The 13939-nt window shown below is 37.6% G+C and overlaps 1 protein-coding gene across 1 annotated transcript in view; it reads right to left on the reverse strand.

Moving 5' to 3' along the window:
* Nucleotides 1-763: 763 nt before the first annotated feature.
* The window catches only part of APOB (apolipoprotein B), a 38695-nt gene continuing 25519 nt past the window's right edge, over nucleotides 764-13939 (reverse strand). Inside the window, exons 26-29 of the mRNA XM_009280507.1 lie at nucleotides 6262-13842; nucleotides 5203-5317; nucleotides 4187-4370; nucleotides 764-3073 (exon numbers count right to left, since the gene is read on the reverse strand). Coding sequence (XP_009278782.1) covers nucleotides 1247-3073; nucleotides 4187-4370; nucleotides 5203-5317; nucleotides 6262-13842 — 9707 coding nt within the window. The 3' untranslated portion in view covers nucleotides 764-1246. The remainder of the gene's footprint in view (nucleotides 3074-4186; nucleotides 4371-5202; nucleotides 5318-6261; nucleotides 13843-13939) is intronic.

Consider the following 13939-nt stretch of genomic DNA (forward strand, 5'->3'; position numbering starts at 1 on the left):
AAAACTCATTTGGGTATTTGTAAACTGGTGCTCCATTGCTTCAGGTATGCAACCAATCATACCATGGGATGAAACCAGACTCTGTTTTCCCATTAATGAACAAGCAACAACTATATTACAGAGTGAACTGATTGTATCAAAACAGACGTACACAAAATTTCTAGTGTCGTTTGTTAAAGACTTTATTCTCAGAGAGGCAACATTATTTCAGCCTGAGCATGCCTTTCTCAAGGACTATCTATATAGTATTCCAACAGCTGAAAATAAACCATAACAGGTCCACATATTTTCCACCCAAAAGTAGTCCTATTTTGTGAGTGAATTCTTCAACATTATTTAAATTCATCTTCAAATTGATAATTCATTTAAATGAGGTCTAGGCTTCAGCCTAGGAGACTGAGGGGAAAACTTTTTGACTCCTATCATATACAGTGATGTCAGTGAAACTTTGACAGTTAACTAAACTTGCGATAAGTAAAAGACAATTTGATGTGAAACCAGAAATATCATGGGGAAACAGGTAAGAAAACCCTGTATTTCTGAATCATAAATTAGCCAGTAGAAAGAAAACCCATCTAAAATTCTTGGCATAGTTTTCTGAAAACTGATACATGCATAAATTTAGTTTTCTTAACAGAACATTGGTATTATTATCTGCAGTTTTCCAGGAGTCAGATTTCCATATATGTTTATATTTCTATGTTCTTTTTCACTTTTTGATGTTATTTCCAGAATTCATTATTTTTTTTCTTCATATTTTTGTACATGCTCTTTTCCTCTTCTTTTTCTCCGGAACTTATCTATGAAAGTATTTCTATGCTGGGAAATAGATGTGTTTCCAAGTCGTTCTTCAACTGGCTTATGAATGTGACCTTCATCTTAAAACCTGTTTTTCCTATGTGTTCCATAGCTTTTGTGACTATTTACAATATGTATTGCACATTATTGGCTTGATCCAACATACAGTGAAATCAAAGCAAAGACTTCCCATTGACCTTGACAATTGTTGGATTTTAAGCCCTATGGTCCAAGTAGAAGTAGCTGTAATGAATGACACAAAAATGTAATAAAGAACTCATTTATTGGCTTATTAAGCTTATTAAAATAACCTAGTGTAGATTATTCAGTTTTCATTTACAAACTCAGATTCAAACAGTATCTACCTGAAGCTCCAGTATGCTGATTGCTGTTATTTTTAAATACATTGTGGTACAAACTTATTACTTCTCCTCTTCTGCTTGTCCATTCAGGTCTTCATGCGCTGCTGTATATTTTCCATAATCTGCTGAAGACTCAGTTGCTCAGTGGCAAGTTGTTCATCAATGAATCTTTGCATTTCTTCCCATTTCCGGGAGCCTTGCTCAATGCCTTGCTGAATCAGTGTGTGTGTTAGTTCCACTTTTTTTCTGAGTGCCTCTCTGCTTTTTTGGGGCATTTGGTAAATGGACTGCCAGTCAAATGGCTTGGGCACATCTATTCTAAGCTCTCCTTGACGAACAGCTATATACGGCTTTATGCTCTCGGCTGTTACTTGCTCAAACCAACGAAGAAGCTCTGAGATATATTGCAGGAATGCAGAGTAATTTTCTATAGTTAGATCAATTAACCTTTTGGCCTCACTGATTAGCTTTTCTTGGGAATGACTAAGGCGCCCATAGATCTCCTGGAGTTTTTCTTTGACTTGCTTGTTATGTTCATCAATTTTCCTCTTAGCAGCGGCAGACCAATATCGGATTTTTTCCTGAACAGTGGATGACAGCTCCATGACCTTCTGTTTTCCTTTTCCTTCAACATCAGTTATAAGGTCATAATATTCCTGGCTGTAGTTTTCCACCAATTCTCTTACTTGGTCTGTCAGGCGTGTAACTGAGTCGGCAAGATCTCCAACATACTTGTTGTGCCAATCCACTAGTGTATCTATTAGGTTCTTCAGCCATCCTAGTACCTTGTCTTCCACCTCATAGTATTTCACTGACCATCCAAGTGTAGTTGGATCAAAATATTCCTCCCGCAATGCCTTTACATAGAGGAGCAGCTGGCGCAGCTTTTCTGAAAGGTCCTGGAATGTCTTCTGGCTAAAATCTTTAAACTGAGAAATGTATTTTTTAACATCTTCTGCCAAGGATGTCAGTTTCTGTGCATAGTCTGAAGCCATTGCATCTTTGTACAGCTGTTGCGTTTGGACTTTGATGTCCTCAAAATTTTTGGATTGCAAGCTTCTAACCATTTCTTCTACCTTCTGAAAAACTCGTTGCACTACTTGTTTCAGTTGCCTAAGCCTTCCTGCAAAGTCAGCTTCCTGGAGAGTAGCAAATGTCTGCCTGATTTTTTCCTGCAAATGTTTCAGCATTTCTTTAATTTGATCAAGTACATTACGACCTCTAAGAATTGTTTCAGAAGCAGGAACTCTGACTTCCAACTCATTGATAGCTGCAATCAAGGCATCAAAGTACTCCTGAAGTTTTGAAAGGCATAAATCAGCATTTTTTGCTACCTTCTCTGTAGTCATAAGGTATATTTCTTCACCAGTGTACTTTTCAGACAGCCCAGGGACCTGGAATTTTGTGGTCTTCAGGAATTCAATAGCTGAGTCAATTAGGTGTTTTATTCTCTTGTGATACTCTTCTATTATGTCAATTGTAGCATTCAAAAGCTTTGTTTTCATTCTTTGATAGTCAAACTGTTCAGCTTGATCTGCTGCTTTTTGATATAGCTGTTTAGCTTTGACCTTCATCTCCTGATATTTGCTAGAGGCCTCATTGGCAGCTGAGTGAAGCTGAGCATCTATTTGATCTATTTGTTTTACAGCAAATGTGTATGCTTTGTCAGCATTATTCTGCATGATATTCCTCATCTTTAAGGTGGCAGCACTAATTTCCAGTCCCATATGCTCTTTATGATACCGATTAGCATACCTATAGACTGCATTTGTCATTTTAGGTACTTTTTCTTTTAGACCCAACAGCAAGTCTTTGGCAGCATCCTCTTTCCAGTTGAATTTCATCTGAATCAGGTCAGGTTTCTTGAAGGATATCTCACTTTTTAATATGTCAATGTCCTTCTGGGGAGCAGACTGAAAATATAGAACAGGATAAGAAAAAGGTAGCTTGTCTATAAAACAAATCTGATATTATTTATGAGTGTATTTAAACATTCTCATTTTCCATCTTTAATTTTATTATATATTGGGAAAAATACACTACAATTTTTTGTCTACTGTGTGTTTGCTCTCATCTTGAAAGGTTATTTTGGAAGAAATTATATTGTAGCAAGCTACTTTGTGCCTCTTCAAACAGCAGGACCAGAACATAACTTAGTCTGGTCTTTTTTAAAATTTGACTGCAAATAAGATTTTTCCTTCCTTTGTATTAAATGCCTGTCATGTCTCATAAGGCATGTGAATTACTTGGGAAAATGAGCCTTCTACTCGTTATTGAAATTGTTTAAAGTGAATTCAAAAAGCATTTTCTTCATATGAAAGTATTAGAGGGTTTCATTTTGTAATAATTTAAATCAATGAGACAATTTAGAGAGTTACTCAGAGTAATTAAAGATCGTCGAATGAGAATCTATTTACATAAACAAATTTTCCAGTTTTCAGTAGTATATAGTGAATTATGAGTTGCTTGTGATTCCTAAATTAGTGTATCACTTTGGAAGGTAAGATTTAAAGTTTGAAATTGTTGTAGTATGCCAATAATAATAGCATGTTTTGTTAGCAAATCTAGTAAGGTTTTTAATTTTCATAATGTATTGTGATATATTAATGGATTAAAAAAGACACTCTGCACATGATCTGACCTCTTCCAGTGGCCTGATTCCTATAATGGCCACTTTTGGAGTAATTATAAGTAGCCTGATGGGTATACATTAAACCTGATGGGTGGCTTATCTAAAACTGGCTTTGTACTTTCTTCACTTTCAGTAGGTGTGTCTTCTTGATCATAGGAGAGGGCAAAATTAACTGTGTGGAGGAGCTGAAACAGCCTTTTCGCACAGATGCTACTTTTAGTATTGGAAAGGCCAGTGTAGGAAACAAAAACTTTAATTACTCATAATATACTTTTTCTTTGGACAAAGGGTGGTTAATTTATGTCTTAACATAAACATACACAAACTTTAAAAGGGAACTTTTCCTCTGACCACACCCAACCTTTTTGCTTTTTATTGCTCATATCAAGCTTACCCGAGTTCGGTAGTAAACTTTCGCTGTGAGAATGTCAGTGTCCATTTCAATGACATAGCCCAAGGTCCCAGCAGAAGGTGAAGATACTGAGCCAGATAAGCTCCTGTCAGTCTCTTGATAACGCATATGAACGTCTGTAAAAGTTGGGCTGATGATGTCTAGTGATGCAGTGTTGTCCATGACTCTACAATGACAGTAAATACACAGCTATGAAGGAATGCACAAAGCAGAAGCCAAATGCAGTATGTCTAAATACAATACCACCTATTATTTTATATATATATGTATGTAAACAATGCCTTTGTCATCAAAAGAAAATGTAGGGTTTTACTATCCACATTTCTCAGGATTTAGCCTAACACATTCAAAACTTCATGTCACTCCAATTTTCCTGTTTTCGATAAAACTATATTGAGCTCTGTTGAGAATTTTCATTAAATTAGGGTAGCAAAACAAAACTTGTAGCTGTACCACTGTCAGCTTTCTACAGACTTCTACGAGCTGACTGCAGTTTTTTCCACCAACACAAGTATAGGCAGCATTTTCTACCTCCATTTGTACTTGCCTTCACAGACTCTGTCCCTTGGATATATCAACACAACACTTGCAGATCAAAACAGGCAGTTAGAAGGCCAACTCTGTAATCCCTATTACCGATACTTGTGAATAAAAATTACTCTTTCATGGTTTGTGGTGACAGAGGGATCCAGTGAAAAAAAAACCAACAAACTACGTTGGTGGTCAGATCTAGAACTGCTCTGATTATAAAATACTGTTTTTATATCTCAGCGGTTTTCTGAAATGGGGCTGCTGAGAAAAGCTATTCTAGAAATGCTGAGAGGGAACAGCTTTCCAGCTATCTCAAGAGGGAAAAAGGCACAGCCGATAATGACAGGGTAGCTACATAGGTTCTTATTAATTACAACAAAGCACTTTGGGGCATTGGAGATCAAAGCAACAATACATCATTGGCAATTTTGTCTATTATAAAATATATTATTAGAGCAAATCTTTACCTAATTCCCGAAACAGTAAGATCTTTCTTATAGTTTGCGCTCATGTCACGATGTGAAAAGCTGCCAGTTGTCTTCATAACAAACATGCCTTCTTCATATTTGTAGTTTGAAACAACTGTGAAAAAGATTTCAAATGTGTGTATTTCCAGAGCTTTCCAGCAAGCAATACAAAATACATATCCAATTGTATGTTAGACGGCCAGTTGTGGGGTGTTTCAGTAGTATGTAAAATTATGCATCAGGAAACTGAATGCCCCTAATAAAAAGATATGAAAATCAAATGTGTGTATTTCCAGAGCTTTCCAGCAAGCAATACAAAATACATATCCAATTGTATGTTAGACGGCCAGTTGTGGGGTGTTTCAGTAGTATGTAAAATTATGCATCAGGAAACTGAAAATGCCCCAAAAAAAGATATGAAAATATTTGTTCAACCAGAGCATTTTAAAATTCAATTTTTCTCTATATTTAGAACAACATGGATAGAACATTTTGCATTCATGCAGATCATAAATGGGGATTCTAATTTCTTGAGAGTTTAGAATTTTATTCTGATGTATATTTTTAGTATTATTATAAAGTCTAGAACCCAATGCTATATGGGACTCCAGAGTTTTCTGAGTTGAAATAATTTTTGAAATCAAATATGCTTAGTTCATAAGGAAAAAGATAGGTATTTCTTTATCTGAACCGAATCACATAAAAAGTCAGCCTGCCTTCTCTCCTCTACATGTATTATCGTTAGTAATGGGGGAATGTTATGTTGTTCACAATTTAAAGTAAGAAACTGCTACACAGAAAAGAGATTTTTTCCATTTTTGTCACAGTATGCCATTAGTTATACCTATATCTAGTCATTAGCATTCAGGGTGACTGACTGAGACTCTGATAATACTTTATGAAAAAATGCTGCTGATGATAAAAGAAGTATAATTTAATGTCAGTGCTAAATAGACAGCAAGACCTTCATATGCAAAGTCCTGGGAAAAAAAAATCTGAAAAAAACCAGTATACAGTATTTCCCCCAAAATTGTGGCATATAGAATTTTAATGTCTTACCATTCAAGTCATATTCCAGGAACTGCAATGTTGAGCTGCAGGTAGAGTCAATGGATTGTTCGAAAGAGTCCTTTTTGTTTGTTAAGTCTGTTCTCCAGGTGACATTGTACAAAGGAGAAGCAACTTTGAAAGATCCAGTCAAGGCACCAAATGATGGGATGTAAATTCCAGCAGGCAAGGATATTTTGAGAGGGGGGATCTCAATTTTCTGTTCAGGAATTGTAATTGTAGGCAGATCAAAATCTGCAATCTTATTAGCTACTTCATCCAGATCTACATGGAAACTGCCAAGAGAAATACTCTTTGGAAGAGTGAATTGAGACACAGTTATTTGGTATTCAGGTATTGTCACCTCAAAATATGGTATTTTATATTCTTCTAACGTAATATAATTGGCTCCTACATCAACTTTGGGGAATCTTAGTTTTGGCAGCGTGGGTAAATTAAGATCAAATGGCATTGTGTTTAGTGTCTGTGGAATTTTTATGTTGCGCAAGTCAATGGTGTATGCTGGGACCTGGAGAGTGGTGAAAGGAACTTTGAACTCTGGAGTGCTGAGAACAGGGCTTGGAGCCTTTAGGTGTAGCTCAGGAATACTGAAAGTGAAGCCATCAGTCAGCTTATTCACAGGTATGGGGAAAAAGTAACCATCATCACTCTTTGTGTACACGAGGGATGCTGAACCATTTAAGTACTGTTTTCTGTCAGCACTGGTAGTGACATCCAACTTCAAGATATCCCATAAGCTCTTCTCAGCAATGGGACACTTTATGTTTTTGAGGAAGTCCATGTATCCTTCCAAAGATCCAAAAATATCAAACTTTGCCTTTGATTCTTCATTTGATAACTGCATATCATGGCTGAGAGATAATGACTGAATTTGGCCTTCACCCTTCCAGCCAACTTTCTGGTTTGCAGTACTGATTTTCACTACGACAACTTGATTAACTGAGGCTGTGTCCAGGAAGGAATTTGGCTGAGTGGCTTGAATCTGAAGATCTGCTGATATACCCCAAGGAGCCAGCTCTAAGGTTGCTTTGCATCTCTGAGCCCCTGTTGTTGTGAAAAGAGGTGCATATCGTGCATAATTCTTCCCATTGTGCTCCCAGACTGCATAAACACGACGGGTAGATGCTTCAACTGCAAGTATTTCTTTTGTTTCACTGTTCCAGAGTCCATCTGCTTTGGAGTGGGCCTCAAGCTTGAGAGATGACCGAGCTCCATTAGCATTCAGATAGGTATTTGCCTCATGGTCTAGGCTTCCAGAAAATGCATTTCCAGTGTAAAATACTCCATCAATATTCCCATTTGTAGAAGTTTCTACTGATATGTAAGATGTAAGGCTCTCTAAAGCAAGTTTGTGAGCAATTCCTCCCTTAGCACTGGTGCCATATTTAGGAGTATTAAAATCATACATTAATTTGAGCCCTGAGGAAAGAGTGGGTTTAGACTTAGTATTTCCAGAAAGTTCTTGGCTGAAATTAATTTTTAAAACTGTTGTGTTGATTTCTGCATTTGTTGCCACTGAAGCTTCCATGTTCCTCTTTGTGAGACTAATAGTGCTGTCATGATTTCCTCCTAGAAATTTGTTGTTACTCAGGGACAATGCTGTGGCTAGCTTCAACCCCCTTTTTCTAGTCAAACTTGTTGAACCATCCAGCTTAAATTGCAGTGCATCAATGACAGAAGAGGATGAGACACTGAGCTGCCCAGCAATATCTGACTGATTGAACAGCCCAGCATTTGCAGTTAAAGTGATCACACTGGATTTAAATGAGAAGTCGTAAGTAATGTTTCCCATGGCAGGAATTAAGATGTGGTTTGATGGGCTGTTGATTCTGAATCTAGGAAGCTTTAGAGTGCGTAGATCCTGTGGGACATGAAGGACTGGAAGCTCCAGAGAAGGTAAGACTAGTGTGTAAGATGGTACTGAAAAGCCAATAAATGGAACTGTGAATCCTGTTGTGCTTATTTCTTTTGGGAGCATGTAACCAAAGGCTGGCATCTCAGCAGTAAAAGGAGAAACCTCAATATTCACAATTGGAATGGTGTATCCTGGAATCCTGAAGGTCCGTGGTAGTTTGTTCAGTGATGTCTGTATTTTGTATTTGTCAAATTTTGTTTTAGCTTCATTATACGACTTTGTGAGAAAATCTAAAGCGGTGTTTCTTCCTCTCTCAAAATGCTTGTTGAAGAAAATGATGTATTTATTAAGTGCTTCATGCACTGTTGCTAAAGGAAGTGGGATTACATGCATGTCTTTGTTTTTCTCATACCGAGCATTCAAATTTAAATCAAAGGATTGTCTCGTTGTCTTCAGTAAATCCTTCAGGCCTACCTGTTCCCACAGTGAATAATCTTTTAGCTGAGGAGTTTTGATGCCAGTGTAGGGAACCTGAAGCTGAGGAATGGTTAGAGGAATATTTAGGAAGTCCAGGTTGGCATCTCCATTCATTTCGACATGAGCTTCAATTCTGTCATCATTGTTGCCAGCAGACATATTATGGGAATACCTGTACTGATTGAACCTGCCAGTAGCTTGCCAGCTGACCTGCTGAACAGAGGAACTGAGTGCAAAACCATAGTTATTCAGGAAGTCAATTTTGCCAGTCAGTTTCATTGGGAAGCTGATTTTCACATTTCCATCATTGTTTGTCAATAGCCGAATTTCAAAAGGCTGTGCCAAGAAGGAAACCTCATTATTTACAGTTCCAGTAATCCGTCCATTGAGTCGAGCATTGTGAGAGCCGGTAAATTCTACTTTCATTCCTCCAAGCTGTCCTGTGCCTTTTACATTCAGAATGCTATGTCCCACACGCTGTGACTCAATTTCAGACTGAATCTGAAGTGTTGCATAATTTAGGAAACCACACTCATATCTCATAGCTTGGTTGACTTTCAGGTACTTATCATTTATTCGGTTGTTGGCAGAAAATGTAATAATGGGGCCCTCAACCCTGAAAATGGCATGTGAATCATGAGTGCCTTCATCGGAGAAATTAGGAGAAGCCCACTTCCAGTTTCCTTTACCAGTGGAGGTAAACGATATGTGTCCTGCTTCTACCTCTGTTGTCATATTATTGATTAGATCAGCCTGGCTGGAGAAATCAGCTTGTGGAATATTCAGTCTGTGGGAATATGCCGTTCCACTCTGCATCCAAATTTTTCTTTGCAGCTTGACCATTAAATTATTCTGTAGTTCTACTGAATTTTTCGTTGTATATAAGTTTGCTCTAGTTTCAGCTTCACCTTCTACCGAAGTCCCTAAAAATACCACTTCATTGGTGTGATCAACTTTAAGGAACCTGTGGTTGACCTTCATGGAATTTTTAAGGTTCAGCTGCTTCATCTCAGGGGCCAAGAGACGTGAATCTGCAATAACACTAAAAACTAGGAAGTCTAATTTGGATGTTGTTTGAGCTGAAAAGGAGGTCACAAATTCTGGACTGTTTGCAGCTGTTGTAGTATTATGAGCCTCAGCTTGTGTAGACAGTGTAAAGAATGGAGAGGTGACTCTGAACGCACCAGACAATTTGCCAAATGTAGGGACAGTCACAGTATGTGGGATACGTGGAAGCTGGAACTCTGGTATCTTCATGTTAGGAATCTGGAGCTCATTTAGATTTAGCTTTGGAACCAATAATTCTGGTATTTGAAACTGAGGCATTCGTATTTCTGGGAAAGAAAGGTCGGAAAAAGGCATATCTCTCATCTTCAGATCTTTAAAATACAAATCAATTGCTGGCAACTGAAATTCACCAGATATTAGTTTGTCTATTGTTCTCACAATCTGAAGTTTAATCTCATTCAAGTCAATTGTATAGGAAGGAACTTTAAAGGTATTTAGAACTGTAAATTCTGGGGTAGTAAATTTCACTGAGATTTTCACGTCCTTTAGTCTCTTAATATTTATCTCATAGGAGGGGATATGCAGGTCAGTCAGTGGAACAATGAAGTCTGGTGTTCGAAATGTTGCTTCCCGAAGACTTCGGAGACTAACCTCAAAGGCAGGTATAGTGACTATAACAGTTCTGATTTCAGGGACTTTAAATCCTGTTTCAACAAACTGATTTAAATTTTCAGCCCAATTTTTTAGATCATACTCTTCAGCCAAAGCAACGATTTTCTTAAAAGCTATGTCCCACTGGTCAGAAATATATATGACAACAGAATTGTAGAATTGGCTTATCTTCTGAAGATACCACTGGAATTCCTGGGCAATATCCATTTCAGAAATCCTCTCTTGCAGGTCTTCCAGATGTTCATTTACCTTGGCTTTCAGATTAGCAAATGTTGTTGAGTTTATGAGCTCCCTGAACCAGTTAATTATTGCAGCAAGCTTGGTGTCCCTTAGTTGTTCCATGTATTTTGAAATCACAGCTCTAAAATCTCTCATATACTGTTTCAGTGCTTCTGCTTTCTGTGGAAGTTCTAGATTTCCAAGTTCCTCATTTATTTTCTGGGTCACTTCTCGGATTTTGTTATTTGTGTCATCAACAAACTGGTTATAGTCAAAAGACTTGAGCTTTTTAATAACCATGTCAAGGAACTTGTTGACTTCCTTTATCATCATTTCATAATCAAAGGTTTGCACTTTCTTGACAGCATCATCAATAAAAGCAACAATTTTATCAAAGCATGACTTCACATCAATATTTTTCAGGTAGATGGTCAGTTTCTGAATAGTTTCTTTTATTCTGTACTGGTTAAGCAGTTCTATCATTCTGTCCATTAAAAAATATACCTGCTTATCAATTTCATATTTTACAATCAGTTTGTGCATATGACCTCGGAAAGCGCTGATCTTCTCAGACACTTCATACTCCTCCATCCAATTTAGAATAAAGTCTTTGATTTGTTCAAGAACTTCATTAATTTTTTCAATTGGTAATGAATGCTTCAATTTTTCTAAAACTTCTTTAGCATCAAACATTTTAATCTGCTGTTTCAATTTTTCTGCAATGCGTCTGACATCAATATTCTGAATCTGAATCTTGAGTTGTTCTAGGTTTTCCTGTATCCTAGCTGTAATCCTGTACTCATCATCGACATTTTTAATCCAAGCCAAAGTGCTGCTTCCAATTTTGCTAGGATAATACTGTTGAAAAAAAAATTGCAATTTTTGAATAGTGTCAACTACAGTCATTCTTATCTTATATTTGTTATCTAGAGCTGTCATTGTTTCAACTATTTGGTCAAGAAGCTGTGCAATAAGTGCTTTAATGTCATACTGCTCATAAAGATCTTTGATGTATTGCTCAATTTGTATCAGATAGACCTGCAGCTGAGACAGTATTTCTTGAAGATTGTCCATGGCTTTTTCCAGCATAATTTGGAGATCATCAGATGTTATTCTGTAGTCCTTTGTGAAAGCAACCAAATTATTTTTCATACTGCTAACTCTGCCTTTCATATCTAATTTGTCCATGTAATCATTAATGTGCTGTGGGAGTTTATCCAAAGTTGCCTTGTATTTTCTCATATGTTCTTCCACGTTAATGTTCTTCAGGTAACTTTGTATGGCCTGCAGTGTGGATAGAATAGTGCCTCTGATTTGTTCAAAGTAAACTGGCAAGTGTTCCAAGAATGGTAGGTTAATAACATGCATATCTTTATTTTTGTCATACTTCACAAAGCCAGAGATGCTGAATTCTTGAGGTTCTGACACACTGCCCCTGAGGCCCAGTACATCTATTAAATTAGCTTCTTCAGATGTGAATGGTAGTATGAATGATGTATCCATTACAGAGAGATCTGCTAAAGCTCTTCCACTAAGTTCCATACCTGTCTTTTCTGCATCATTGTAAGCGCTGAGGTCTTGTGAATATACATTATCGTTTAGCTGACTTTTCAATTTCCAAGCACTTGACTGCTCTGATGGAGTAAAAAGCATATGAACTTTGTTATCAAGCAGGGTAGTGTATCTTCCTCTAGACTTCAAGCTATGACTGGTAGATCCTCTGTAATCATGGGAGAAAGTGAAAGCAAGAGGCTCTGCTTTAAACAGGAATTTGCTGTAAAGGTCTCCTGTGTGTTCACCCATAGCAGTCAGCTTTCCGTTACCATTGGTATGTATGTCAGCAGTGATAGCAAATGGGGCCATAGTGGAACGCACAACATTGCTGAAACGGAGAGATTTGGAATCACAGTTTGTGTTCATAGTAACTGAGGAAGCAAGTCCTGCCACATTCAGATTAACTCTGTGACTCACTGCTGCACCTTGAACATTTGCGACTGTATCTGTTTTAAAGTTTGCAGCTAGATCAGCATATGTAATGGTGTAGGTATGCCTTATTTCATCTGCTCCATAGGCTCCTCTGACATTGCCACCCAAGTTCAGCTTCAGAGGCTCGAGAAGCAGTTCTGCTTTGTTGGAAACTTCTGTTTTAGTGTATTTAATATTATTGCTCAGTTTAGCTGTAAGTGAGCTAGGCTGCAGTTGTAGGTCAAAAACATGCTTGTGGAACTTGTCAAAGCTGAAGCTGTTGTCTAACTTCGAAGCAAATGTTAAGGATAAGCCAGGAATATTCAAGTCATTTGTGTACTCCAACTTAATCTCTTTGAACGACCCTTGCAAATTATTTGAAAACTTGAGTCCTTCTCTATTAACTCTGAAGTTTAAAACATGTTTGTTGTCCATACCCAGAACTGTACTCTGATATTCACTTCCCAGTGTTATTTCCGTTAGGCTCACTCTTCCACCTAGATTGAATTTTGCGTTGTTTTTACCATAGCGCCCAGAAGAGGATAGTGACATGGAGCCTCCAGCAGTGTCAAGTTTGGCATTCATTTCACTCTGCATTGTCAATGGACTAAACTGCACATTCGTGGTTGCGCTGCTGGCTAGACCGTACTGATTTACATTGAGTGATGACTTATGTGCAGCTCTATTCCTTTGATCAGTCACAGAGATATCAGTGTTGAAAACAAGATCCTGGGAATTGAGAGAACCTGCAAACAAGGCATAATACTGGGTTTGCTTGTAAGTGGCTTGGTACTCAGATCGAAGTGCTGCCATCTTCTTTGACAAAATTAATTCAAGCTTATTGACACCTGCAATATGTCGATACCTCCCATTTGTTTCAGATGTAATTTTCAGCTGGCTGTTTTCATACTTCAATGAAGCTGTGTTCTTTAATAGTCCACTTTGTACATCAGAAACTGAAGTAATGGAAAATAAATCATCACTGTATCTGCCAGATATCTGACTGGTAGCCTGAAGGTAGGAAGAATCCAACTTCAGATTTGATTTTCCTTCTAAAACCCGTCTCTTTTCATTGTATGAGCTTGACAGAGTGTAAATGCTTCTTGCAAAGACAGAAGCCACTTCCAGCTGCCCTTCCATCTTGACGTTATTGATATTCACGTTATTTGTCTTTTCAGAAACAATATCACCGGAAAATGAAAGCTGAGGACCCAGAGTACTGGATGCCATAAGTGATATGGTGTAGTTTGCAACTGGACTAGGTTCATAACTCTTTGTCCTGGCCAACTTAAAAACTGATGTTAAAAGTCTGTGCTTCAGGTGATTTTCATATGCACAGGTGAATCCATTTCTATTATATGATGCTTCTCCAGAACCTGAAATAGGAAAAAGGAGACAAGAGATTATGGTGTAATTTATACCTTTTTGTCTTTAAGACTTTGTCTGATGCCACTAAGCTTTTATGTTACTGCT

The sequence above is a fragment of the Aptenodytes forsteri genome, unplaced genomic scaffold (assembly GCF_000699145.1).
Source record: "Aptenodytes forsteri isolate BGI_AS27 unplaced genomic scaffold, ASM69914v1 Scaffold67, whole genome shotgun sequence".
Lineage (NCBI taxonomy): Eukaryota > Metazoa > Chordata > Aves > Sphenisciformes > Spheniscidae > Aptenodytes > Aptenodytes forsteri.